General features: G+C 40.6%; 1 protein-coding gene across 1 annotated transcript in view; it reads right to left on the bottom strand.

Annotated features, from left to right (window-relative positions):
• efna5a (ephrin-A5a) overlaps nt 1-1,736 on the bottom strand; it is a 53,092-nt gene extending 51,356 nt beyond the window's left edge. The window contains exon 1 of the mRNA XM_085926181.1: nt 1,606-1,736. Within this exon, the coding sequence (XP_085782307.1) occupies nt 1,606-1,724 (119 nt within the window). The 5' untranslated portion in view covers nt 1,725-1,736. The remainder of the gene's footprint in view (nt 1-1,605) is intronic.
• Between the last annotated feature and the right edge of the window lie 11,048 nt (nt 1,737-12,784).

The following is a 12,784-nucleotide window of genomic DNA, read 5'->3' as shown; positions in this document are numbered from 1 at the left end:
AAGAAGCTATTTCCATATTTCACGACTCACTTCCTATTTCAATTCCAGAGCTCCTGTTGGGAATTTCATGAATGGCTGAGTATGGACTGCTGCTTTGGATGCCGTTTCTCCTCATTTTGGACAAATGTGTGACAGAGATAGCAGAAGAAGGGGGTACAAAAGCTAATCTAGAAGTTGGGACTCAAACACAGCAGGTCTTCAGTTCCAACAGTGGTTGTGGTTCCATTAAGCAGCAGGGTTACGGGCAACGCAAGTATGCACGGAATACTGAAGGTCAGACGGGAACCGGGTTTTTAGAATGACCCTTGCCTACATTATGCAGTTCGCGTCATCTTTAGATTAGAGTCATGAATGAGAAAGGGACACAGTCACTTAGAGTTACTCATTTATTTAGCTGCTTTTCTAACGAGACAAAGCCCAGGCGGGGTGCCGTGCCAAAACCGTCGCTAGGGCCCCCTCCATAGCTGGCGGTTCTGCCCCGGTTTTGACCCTGACAACGGGTCCCCTTCGCGCTGCTTAACCTGGAACTCGCCTAGTTACGACCAAGTGTGTGACCTCAGCATGTGTGGATCTCTCACAAGACCCAACATCATGCTGCGTCTTGGCTGCTGCTAAAATACCCCTGTATGCCCCCTTTATTGTCTGCCCCAGCTTGAGCCGGGTGGAGGGGGCAAAGGCGGTATGGGGGTGGGAGCCAAGAAACCAGACTTGGGAACAGTTTGAAGGCCATGAGAAGGGACGAGGACCAGCGAGTGCAATCAGAATATATCTGCCTTTTTAGTAGCCCAACGACCTCACCACGTTTGCGTTTGTCAATGAAGGGAATAATAAGCAAGTTCTTGACGTTTGATGTTGAATCTCATCAAACCCATTTTTTCTTCTCAAGAAGCAATTAGATGGATGGATGGATGGATGGATGGATGGATGGATGGATGGATGGATGGATGGATGGATAGATAGATAGATAGATAGATAGATAGATAGATAGATAGATAGATAGATAGATAGATAGATAGATAGATAGATAGATAGATAGATAGATAGATAGATAGATAGATAGATAGATAGATAGATAGATAGATAGAGATAAAAAAATTGTCTGCGCTGCTTTGCCCTGCTTTCAACAGACACCCTCCTCCCCCCAAAAAATATAATCAAGCAAAATACAAAAAACTTGCCTCATCAGTGACATCAGAGTAGACCCGACACTTATTCGATTACTTAGGTTCGTTTTACCCACGGTGCGCTTATTTGATTTTCAAATGAGAAGCGGCGCAACGCAGAATATTAAATGTGTAATGGTGCGTAAAGGCGCAGTGTGAAAAAAGTATTACGAGTCAGTTGTTAATGATATACACACTTTCCAAGGAGAATGTTGATTGGGAAATACGATTTATCGTATGAGTTGGGGGGGGCAAGATCGTGTTTTCAAAACTCCTTCATCCAGTTTATGATGATGCGAATGTAAATAAAACTTCAACTGACAGCATATCCGCATTGTTTAGTGTTGTTACGAGTTAGTTCGCTTATGATTCCGCAAAATGTGCAACTTCCATCTTCACTGGGTTATGTACGCACAAGGAAAGCCGATGAGCGAGCACTTACCTGGGGTTGGTGCGGTTCCAGAAGACAGCGTAGCGGTCGGATACCACTTTGGAAGCCGGGTCCTGAGCGCACACCCCGACGATGAGGACGAGGAAAAACAGCATTTCCACCTGCGGCATATTTGCAATGACGCCAAACCGACTACAGTCTTGGTTTGTTTGATTTAAACGGTTCTGATGGATGCTGTTGGAAGTCAAGTCCGTTTAACACCTAAAGTTAGTTCATAAATCTCAGTCTCTCTTATAAAACAGTACTTTGTTCTGTTTTCTTCGGGAAAAGCACAAAAAGCAAATTTCACGGGGGAAATCCAGTTGACATAAACTCAACTCAGTTTGTCCAACTTGCGCTGCAAATGTCCCTGAGAGGAGGCAATCTTGTGAGCGCAAAAAAATAAAATAAAAAAAATCACAATAAATGCGCTCCACTTGATAGAGATAAAGACTGGAAATATAGTCCTTATGCTGCCATTGTCGCTGCAATCTTCTCAGCTGCGGATCTCGAGCCGATATTCCTCAGCAAGAAGCCGACGAAAGCAATACAAAAGGCGGCGAAACGCTTGGATGCAAATCGGTGCCCACGATCGTTCACAAACACGCAGTCTCCACGCTGTAACGTCCACGGACCGCGTCGCACGATCGAGAGCGGGTGAGAAGCAGTGGAAGCAACCAGAGGGAAGTAGACCAAGTGTGCGCTTTGGATCTTGCAGCCATGCTCCCCCGGACCCCCCCCCCAACCTTCACTTCTCTCCCACCCCCTTCTCTCACGCACTCCCTCTCCCTTCTCGCTGTCATACCAGGCAGCCGGAGCCTGCTGCAAAAAGTGTCCACATCTCAATGGTTGTGACTCCACCACTGGTTCCTCAGTTAGGCTCTCCAAATCGAATTGGAAGGTTTCCAAATGAAAATAACGCGATTTTAAATGATTTAATGTACAGAAAATCCGTTTTCCACGAAGCTGTACATGAATGTTATTAAGCATCCCTGGCGATTTTTTGCAGCGTGCACATTTATATTTGAATGACGGTGGTCTCACTTACAAGAACAACATCCCTTCTACGCGGGGTGCATCTCAGATTCCCTGACGGATCATCTCGTAAACCTGGAGCCACAACGAGCCTCTTTTGACAGTCTGATCCTTATCGCACAACAAAAAGGTAAAGTTCTATTTTTATTTTCAAAGCTCATCTGTCTATTTACCTTCGTTTCTCTTTTTCACAGGTGCCTCCCCGGCATTTTTTAAGAGATTCAACAATCCCCCAAAACAACTTTTTTTTTTATGTTACATACAGTATGTGCAGTTTTGTTTTCTAATCCCGAGCGACTAAACCAAGCACAGATCATGCACTTCAGAAGAAAACACCAATCTCATTTGTTTATTGTTTATTCCATTGAGGGTTTATCTTTATGTCTTCGCTGCATGCAACATATAGCTTTCATCTGTATGAGAATTGACTGCAGCGCATTTATTTTGCTCCGCGACTCACTGCGCCGCGCAGTGGTGACCATGGAAACAGCATCGCGTATTCGAATCCACAAGTTGCCCTGTGCATAAATTCAGTTTCCCCACTGGAATGAATTCTCAGATTTCATTCAACCTTTGCTGAATGTGATGATAAATTATCTTTTGTAAAATATATTAAATTGTGAAATACAACAAATTTGGTTGAATTGATATTGATTGACAAAATACCCAACTTAATTGAAGAGTCTAAACTGCGTATGTAAAATGGATGGATGAATGGATTCCACGTAGTTTGATGGTTAATATAATCCTCAACAGTGCCACTGACAGCTGCTTGTCAAAGGAGCCAACTTCTCTCCCAAAGTGATGATTCATTCAACATAATATTGGTGACCCTTAATAAATCACATATCCATCTAGTTGACCTCCAATGTCATTGCATTCAGAAATTATGGGATGACTGACTGCATAAACCAAAATAGATTATGGTGTCACAGCCCTCCCCTGCCTGGTGTGGGAGGTTTCCCACAACAGGCAGGGGTGGGGCCACCTGAGTGGTGGCACCTTTGCTGTTAAATTGTTTGCACTGTGTTCATTTCTTTTCTCTGCTCCCTCCTCAACAGGTAAAACTTTTGGGTTTGTCTTCAGTTTGTCTTGCCTTGTCTGTTATCTTTGATTGACACAGGGCAGCACCTTCACATCCACCCAGTCATTTGTATTCATACACTGCATACACCACTAATTCTTGCTCACACTTGCATACCTTGTATTGAACTATTCTTAGTATTTGTGAAATAAAGCATTTTAATTGGCCTGAGCCCTTTGAGTTATTTTCCACACAGTTTGTTTGTTGTGACTTGCCGTCAACCCAGGCTTGTTACACGTGGGGGTTCGTCCGTGATTTGTTTTGGGGAAATTTGGTTTAGGCCAGTGTGGGTTGAGGACCGTGACAATAAATATATTGGGACATATTTGTACAAGCAGTTTGTTATTTAGCCAATGGTCGAGAGCTTCGTTATCACCAAGCTGCCAAGTTATGAATAATATTTATGCCCATTAAATGTTGGGAATTTTGCTGGCTTTTTTTTTTACCCCATCTATGAAGAAACAATCATCATAAATTGTTACACATCTTTGCTTTGTTAACACTCAGAAGGATCGTGAGCCAAGTCTACTTATCCAACATCAATGATCCCAACCTCTCAAATTCCCACTCACACACTAAAGTCAAAGTATTCTCAGAAGAAACTATGATACCCATAAAGAGGATGAATATTAGGATAAATATTTTTATGAATGGCTCTCCTCACATAAATAAACATCTGACCCTAAATAGGCTGGAATAATTTTAATCACAGACAGAAAAAAAAAAAATGCATAACTGGCCTGAAAGCCATCAGGATCATCTCTGTGGGCTTTGTTTACAGTAAATTACACTCCACATCGTGTTTGTTTGAGTGTCGGCCAGTGTGCGTGTGCTTGCAGATGAGCGCGTGTCACGTAAATGCATAAATTGAGTACACACAATCGCGCGGCCCGAAGACTTGATGAGTTTGCATGCGTGAATCTTTTGTATGCGAGCGTGTGTTGTGTGCGAACATGAGGCGAATCATCCGGCTGGGGATGGCAGACTATTGCATGAGCAATAATCACCTCATCTCCCTTGCTAAAGTGGCTGTCCTACTTCATTTATGCCTGATACACGTCTGTATTCCCCAAGACAATAGAGTCGTTATAAATTAGGGTCAGTGGGTCTGCCAGCATAAACCACGGCAGCGAATGCCAATGTTTCTCATGGCCTTATGATCGGGGCGTCACACTCACAAGAGCAAGTAGATGAAGCACATATGACTTGATATGCAGCAGAGAGGGAAGCCATGAGGCAAGAACAAATTACTGGGGAATTGTATTGTAAAATTCTGAGGTAATAATTGGAAATTGTAAAATACATCAAAGCTACATGCAAATAAGGGAAATCCCTTGTCTCGTCATATGTCGCCTTCTATAGAATTTGACAAACCACTTGCTTGATCAAACTGGCAACCAATTGTACCTTTCAATATATAGAAAAGGATTTGGAAGACAGTAATTACACTTCCAAACATAAATAAAACATGAAAGATATTTTAAAAATATTAAGTCAAGTGACTGGATTTTTTTTCATTCATTGGGTATGCTGACTGAACATGTGAAGTTTACGCGTTGTTACATGTCAATTGGAAGATTATATTTGAAAGTATCATCAACAATATGATTATGTAGTTTCACACTTTAAAGTAGTTTGAATGTTAAGTTGCTTTTGTTGCATTGCACATGAAATTATTTCTGTACAAAGATAATATTTGGGACTTTCACCCCACATTATTTTTAAAAATTCTCTACCAGTCCAGTGGTCTATTTTATATTTTATTTTATGTTTCAGCGATGTTATTACTTTTTGGATAGAATGTTTAGAAACATTGATATGATTCTTCTACATGTGTATTCAGTTTAAAGTTGAAAGACACACTTACAGTATGACATTCCATTCATGCTTCAGTCCACTTGACACCTACAGTATACTCAAACTGGCTTGTGTGCGATGGACAGAACAAAGTCATGTTCATCTTGTATTTGGAGTTAAAAATAAATCAGAACAAAAACATACAAAAAAAAAACCCTCTGCCCTTCTCACTCACGCTTTACAAGCATAAACATTTGAGTCGGTATATTAACTAGGTATGTGACCTTGGGAGGATACTGCAAATACAGTGAAAACTAATAATAAAATATTGCTGCCTTCCACAGCGACAGATGTGTTGGTAACCAGCCTGAAATGAAGATCAGTTGGCCTTTTGTTGACTGGAAGGTTTTAAAAGGTTTCCAGGGAGAAACAAATCAAAGTGTTCTACATATTGCGCTACATGTCTGCTACAGTCTGATGAGTCATGCATTTCCTTTTCTGTCTGTTTTACTTTGAGCCCTTTTGACTTCCATATACTTTCTCCTCTGGATTGGGTTTCTTTATTTTCCAATGATGCTATTGCCAACTCCTCATGGAAAAGTAAATGTGTATCTCGCTCACATGGGATTAGTTTATCCCTCCATCGCTCTTCTACAACTCATGTCAAAAGCTGCAGGGTGAAACTTCTCAGCTGGTTTCAAATGACGCCTCTGTTGAGAAGATGGTGATATAAGCAAAAATAAAAACATTTACGTGATAGATACAGATTAATGAAGAAGAGTGAGTTGGGGGGGGATCAGGATGAAGGATGGCAGGATGAGTGAAACGCAGAAAGATGTGGGAGGTCTGAGATATTTTTGTCCAATCTGCACTTGTGGGCCTGTGTGTGGCACCTGGTTGAACTCTTTTTGTATATATGACCTCCTGCAAACACAAACACACAAACTCACACATGCACACAAAAGCCATAGAGTGTGCGTAAACTCGCATCGACAGGAAAACACACACACCTCACATGACCCATTCTTAGCTTCATCCATGTTTTCATAGCCAGCTTGTAGCTTAATAATGTCCATGACCCATGGAGATGGCCGTGCTTACAACCATTACCACTGAGTGCTGCTGACAGTGGAATGCTAACTCCGTAGTTGTTCACCGGGTGGTGTTTCCACCAGGTCTGTGTATTCTGAATGTGTTTTCTGGCTCTTGTGACTGGCTCATCAACTTGGTATTCATTCATTCATTCATTCAATCATTCATTCGTTCATATATCCTGCATATAATGTAAATATCAACTTGTATAACAACCTCACATTGACATTTGGGGACCCATTTTCATGCTCAGAGCTAATGTAGCGTGGAGTGTTGTCTAATTGCGTTTATGGGAGGAATTAAAAAAATAAAATACAAATGTTGATGATAGTATAGATAATGCGGTCACATTTAGGAATCAATTGTCCAACACATCACTCAACCGAATGCAGAATTCTACAAATCATATTGTGCCACAAATTAGACCTGCTGATAGCTGGTCTAAAATATAGTCTACTTCCAATCACCAAAGCGTGAGGTCTAAAAAAAAATCCTCTGGTCTAAACCTCCTAATAAAGGATCTGTGTACCCGAAAGTTCTTGCAGAACTGAACCGGGCTGACCTAAAGTCACAGCTGAGGGTGACCTCTCCAGAGACAGATTGGGAGGGTGTTACTCAAGTCAAATCAGCCTTGATGATTCAACCACTATTGTGGTGAACATTCAATGTTCAGATTGCCTCTGATTGGCTGTTATTACCTTTTCACTTCAATCACAAAATTGTTTTTAGGATCCTCAAATCTGATTGCTTTTAAAATACTTTTTTTGTAATAATTTTGACGAGAAAAGCACAGGTCCATTTGGTAAGTACATTATACATTTAGAACATTTTTAAAGTTGGCATTCTATTCATCTTGTAGCTGAGGTATGTCAAGATGAACCTTTGATCACTTTGAGAAACCTAATTACTATAGATTAAAACCTAAAGATGGATAGACTCATCAGCTCATATGACTGGCAAATCAAGATCTCAACGTGACATGCTCCCAAGCTTTGTGGGACACAGCCGTGTCAGGTCAGTCTGGCCGTGTTTCCAATGGATACCTGATCCGCCTCTGGGAAGGTCTGAGTGAAAATATAAACAATTAAATTGGTGGATGTTAATGCTGGATTAAAATTAATTACTAGTAAAACCACGAGAGAGAGAGAGACCATTAATATCAAATGCAACATTACAATGAAATACACCAACAATAACAATAGATTTTTTTTTTTTTGAAGTACAGAGGCTAGATGTCAGATTTTTCAAACATATTCATTCGATTCAATAACATTTAGGATGTAATACACAGTTCCAGAAAGTTATAGTGATTTAAAGATACCATTAGTGCTGCAGTACCGGACAATGACAGCTATGCAAATGATGCGGGGAGTCAAGGGCAAAATGAATTGCCCTGTAATGCAGTAATTATGCTACAAAGACAATTATGTAGATGATCACACAATTTAAAGTAACCAACAATCATGATTGACAATTGTGCAAATGAGTTTGAGAATCTTTGAGCTGTTTGAAGTGCGTGATCCACAACAGTTAAAATAAAAAAAATAAAAAAATAAAAAATAATGCACTAGTCGGACAGGTGCACTTTGCCTCCATCCATCTTGATGATCTCAGGCCTAGAGAAGCCAGTAGTGTTGTTTTGATAGAAGAGTGTATTCAAACCAGTCCCTTTTTTTGCTGCATCTAATCAAATTAAGAAAAAAGGAATAATTCCACACAGCACACGAGTGCACACTTTGGATGGAAATCACTGCCTTAGTACAACACCAAAATGGCATATCTGTGATTCTCCTAATTAGCAGACACCCTGCAGTGAAGTGTGAGATTTAACTGATGGGCATTAGCTGTGGTTAGTAATGATGGATCACAGTTGTCTTTGCCAGCCCAGCAGTGCAGCACAGCCAAGACTCCGGCATTCATTTTTTTCCTGATATAGTAAGTCAAATAAATAGTTGAAAAATTTCCATGGCTTTGATACTCATCCTATAAAATCAGAAATTTGCTTTGAATATGAGAAATATTAGCTTTATTCTATTTTTAAAAATATATTTATTAGTATAATTAATGGGGAAATTCAATCTCAGATGTATATTTTGTGTTGCACCCAACACACACTGTAGTTCAGATCACACACATGTAGGAATGCAAGACAAAATTCCGGACTTGACAGTATTTTCCTTGACGGTGTATGCAGATGTATGCAGTATTCTGATTTTTGTTCCAGCACGTGTTTGCCAATTTGGCAGACCGCTCTGTGCCACGCTGAGCATTCTGGCATAGCAAGTATGTGTCCTTGTAGACACACCTGGCGGAATGACAGTTTGGTAGAAGAAAAGTCGGTCTTGAGTTACACCTGTTCCGACTAGGTCTAAATAGTAACATGGCTGTTGTAACGTGGTTATGGTGATCAAGATTGATACAAACACATCCCCAGGTTGTCATGTTTCATTTATAAATACGAGAACAGCTGACATGGAACCCTATGAACCTTCAGTTCATTGAAGTTTTTCTTAGAATTCCTCTGTACAGTGATCCCTCCTACTTCGCGGGGGTTACGTTCCAGACCCAACCGCGAAATGGGAATTTCCGCGAAATAGAAACTAGATTTTTTTGAGCTATTCTTGGAAGATATTCTATTTTTATCGCTGACATCAACCAGCTCGCTGCTAGGGGACTTTCATATCAATGGACTGTGCGCTCCGCATTCATGCCTTAGCGACGAGACTAACAGTGTATTGCTATGTCCAGATGAAGGCCACCGCCGGTGGAGAGTGTTATATCTTTACTATTTTCCAGGTTCTGATGTAGCAAGCATGGTTCGGACAACGACGTGATGGGTACTGCTTTATTCCTTTCATCACAGTCAGTTCACTGGCCGTACATCGCGACACTGAACGTCCCCGAAGCTCCCCCTCCCACATCCGGGGTTTTCCCACTACGGAACATGAGTTAGTCCAAAATATACAACAGCGAGAACGCCCTGAAGTCACATGTGACGATAAAGTATACTGTACTGACTCTTTAATTTATTCATTTCACTTTTAAACGTAAGCTATCATTATTAAAGGAAAATGAAGAAACTCAAGTGGCCGCGAAACCTCGTGAAATGATGAAATTTCTGCGATAAAATAATTCATTTCCGCATTTTTGAAAACCCGCGATATAGCGAAGCCGCGATAGTTGAAGCCGCGAAGTAGGAGGGATTACTGTATTCTGTTTTTAACGCAGATATGGTTGGACAGATTAGCGATCAGATGTGGAGATGGATACCTCAGTTGAAGTCCACGGCAACTGTGGTTATCATCAGCTCATTTAATGAGGGTACCTACTTACCTTGTGTGTTGCAACACCGGGCAAGCACGGCAACAATGTTCCAGTCACGCACGGATTGCCGGGTCCTTTCCTCCCCTTCCTTCCTTATGGTCTATTGCTGCCATACATTTAGATTATACCATTATTCAAATGAATTATCCAAATTCAAATCATAATGTGAAATCAAGTCACATTAGAAGCACAATACAATGCCAAACCTCTTTTTCATGCAAAGTACACATTTAGAACCTTTCATTGCGGAGATACATCAAGATGGTTGTCTTTCCGCATTTGGAGCATGCCAATCTGGTAGTATTCACTCTTTTTTCACTTTCTATTGACTCACAGGGGGTATATGGCTCTCAAGCTGTTAAATGCTCTGCTTAGCTCACCAGCCATGGCACCATATGTTTGTTTGCTCCTTGGAGCCAAACATGGGGTCATCTCCACATTTGCCCTTTATTTTCTATGTGTCATGTCAAGAGACACTTTAGTAATACAAATTGGTTTGGTAGTTATATTTTAGTATGATGGATAATCGACTTTAAATTATCATCCCTTTGTTTCTTTGTTTTAAGGGTTCTCTTTTTTGTTGCGTGTTTTATGAGAAGTGTGTGGAAAAATGAGTCTCAGGCAAAATGAGAGGCAGATTTAAGATGAAAAGATTGATTTGTGTCTATGAATGTGGTCACTGCCACTTTACAAAGTGCTTTAGTTAAGAAATGCTATAGTTAAAGAATCAACCAACCACTTGTCTACACTGTAAATCCCATGAATTGATGTTTTAATATATAGCATTTTGTCCAACATATTTTGTTTTTGAATTTGCTTGTAAATATATAAGCCTTAACTTTGAAAATAACCAGCAATGGATTTCAAATATTGTCCATTTGGAATAAACTCTATAGTTGATACATGTCAACACAGTTAGTGATTTTTTTTTTTCCTGTGTTTTCATAGTTCCTTAATTTTCCTTGTGCAAATATGACAAGCAGATAACGAGCAAGGAACATGATGATTCAAACAATAAGCTTCTTATTGTGGCACAAAATGTCTTTCTGTGCCCATTCCAGAAGATGATTCAACCACTCAATATTATCTCTGTGCTAAAAATGAAAAGTATTGATCTTTTACTTCAAGCCGTTCAGGCGATTGAGCCTGTGAAAATATGCCTTCAGCCAGTCAGTTTTACAAAATGGTAAAAATGATAAACTGCACGGAACAGCCCGGTTCATCGAAAGGTAACAACAGTTCATGTCTTAATGATTTCAAGGAGGGGAGGCAAGGAGTCATTTACACCAACCAGTCCTTTATGCCACTCTGATAACTGCTTCATCTCTGAGACATTTTTGTCCTCCATCACTTTTGGACACCCTTCAGGTGTCAAATAGACCTGGATTTGTTACTGAAGGAACGGACAGACACAACTTGTTTATAGACACCAATCTAACAGGTGTCTGCAAGGTGTCGTAACTGAAGCGAAGACCTCTCCTTCTTTGCAATCAGTCTGGGATGTGGCTGCTGGCTATCAGAGTCGGGCCAGACACAGCTTGTCATTGAGGAAACGGTAGCGCGGTGACAGGCCGAGGTCTGTGTTCACCTCAGCTGCAGTCCATTTCATAAATGCCTTCTCACTGAGCTCACGGCTGGATGATTAGATTAGTGTGACCTGTAATCCAATGACAGGGTCTGGTGACACACAAACATACCTAGGAGGCGGTCTCTGCCCTTGGCTCCACATTACAACCACGAATGTACCTACTGACACACGTGAATGTAACAGATAAATAAACGTGACACAGCGACTGGATAGTTTCGAAGAATAATTATTCCGGCTGTAATATTGATCAATAAGAAATGTGGATAATGAGCAATAGGTCTTTTAAAAAAAAAAAAAAAATAATAAAACAGTACGTACAATAGGTTAGTGAAGACAAAGGGAAAAGAGAATGCAAGATGGTTTTGAGTGTTGTGCTGCAAGGGGTATGAGTCACGCTGACATCTAAACCTTCAAATTCAAATGTGAATCATTCATAAAATCGCATTTGGACTTTGGGAATGAAAATAGAATGTGATTTTTATTGTGATTTTATCATTTCAGTGCTACTGGGGGTCGCACAGGACCATACACTTAACATGTATGATGAAAAAATTCACCAATCCATCCATCCATTTTTTTGTACGCACGGGGGTCGCGAGCGTGCTGGAGCTTATCCCAGCCGTCCTCGGGCAGTAGGCGGGGGACACCCTGAACCGGTTGCTAGTCAATCGCAAGGCACACAGAGACGAACAACCATCCTCACACCTAGGGGCAATTTGGAGTGCTCAATCAGCCTACCAACCATGGTTTTGGGATGTGGGAGGAAACTTGAGTGGCCGGAGAAAACCCACGCGGACGTGGGGAGAACATGCAAACTCCACACAGGGAGGGCAGGAGGTGGAATCGAACCCGCATCCTCTTAACTGTGAGGCGGACGTGCTACCCAGTGCGCCACCAAGCTGCCTTAAAAATGATCAATTTATATATATGTTTTTTTTAAAGTACATTTCTAAGTGCATGGGGAAACAAGTATTTATTTATTTATTCATTTTACAGCTTTATTTAGATCCAACTTGAACTACCTGAAGAATATTATTAATTAATATTATTATATTATCAATAATATTACTCTAGTATCTTACAATGTCAGCTAGAATGAGTGGTTAAGAGGAAGATGAGGCAGAGGGTAGAAAAAAAAACTGAAATAATACCAAAAAAAAAATGACCATCAAGATAAGGTTAAGCGCTGTAATAAGATAGGGAGCCTGAGAGCCAAAGAGCAAAAAAAGAAAAAAAAGAAAGAGTTTAGGTGAAATTTGAGCAAGAGGAAA

The sequence above is a fragment of the Syngnathus leptorhynchus genome, chromosome 12 (genome assembly GCF_054491065.1).
Source record: "Syngnathus leptorhynchus isolate UIUO chromosome 12, UIUO_Slep, whole genome shotgun sequence".
NCBI classification, from domain to species: Eukaryota; Metazoa; Chordata; class Actinopteri; order Syngnathiformes; family Syngnathidae; genus Syngnathus; species Syngnathus leptorhynchus.
This window is presented reverse-complemented; position numbering and strand designations above follow the sequence as displayed.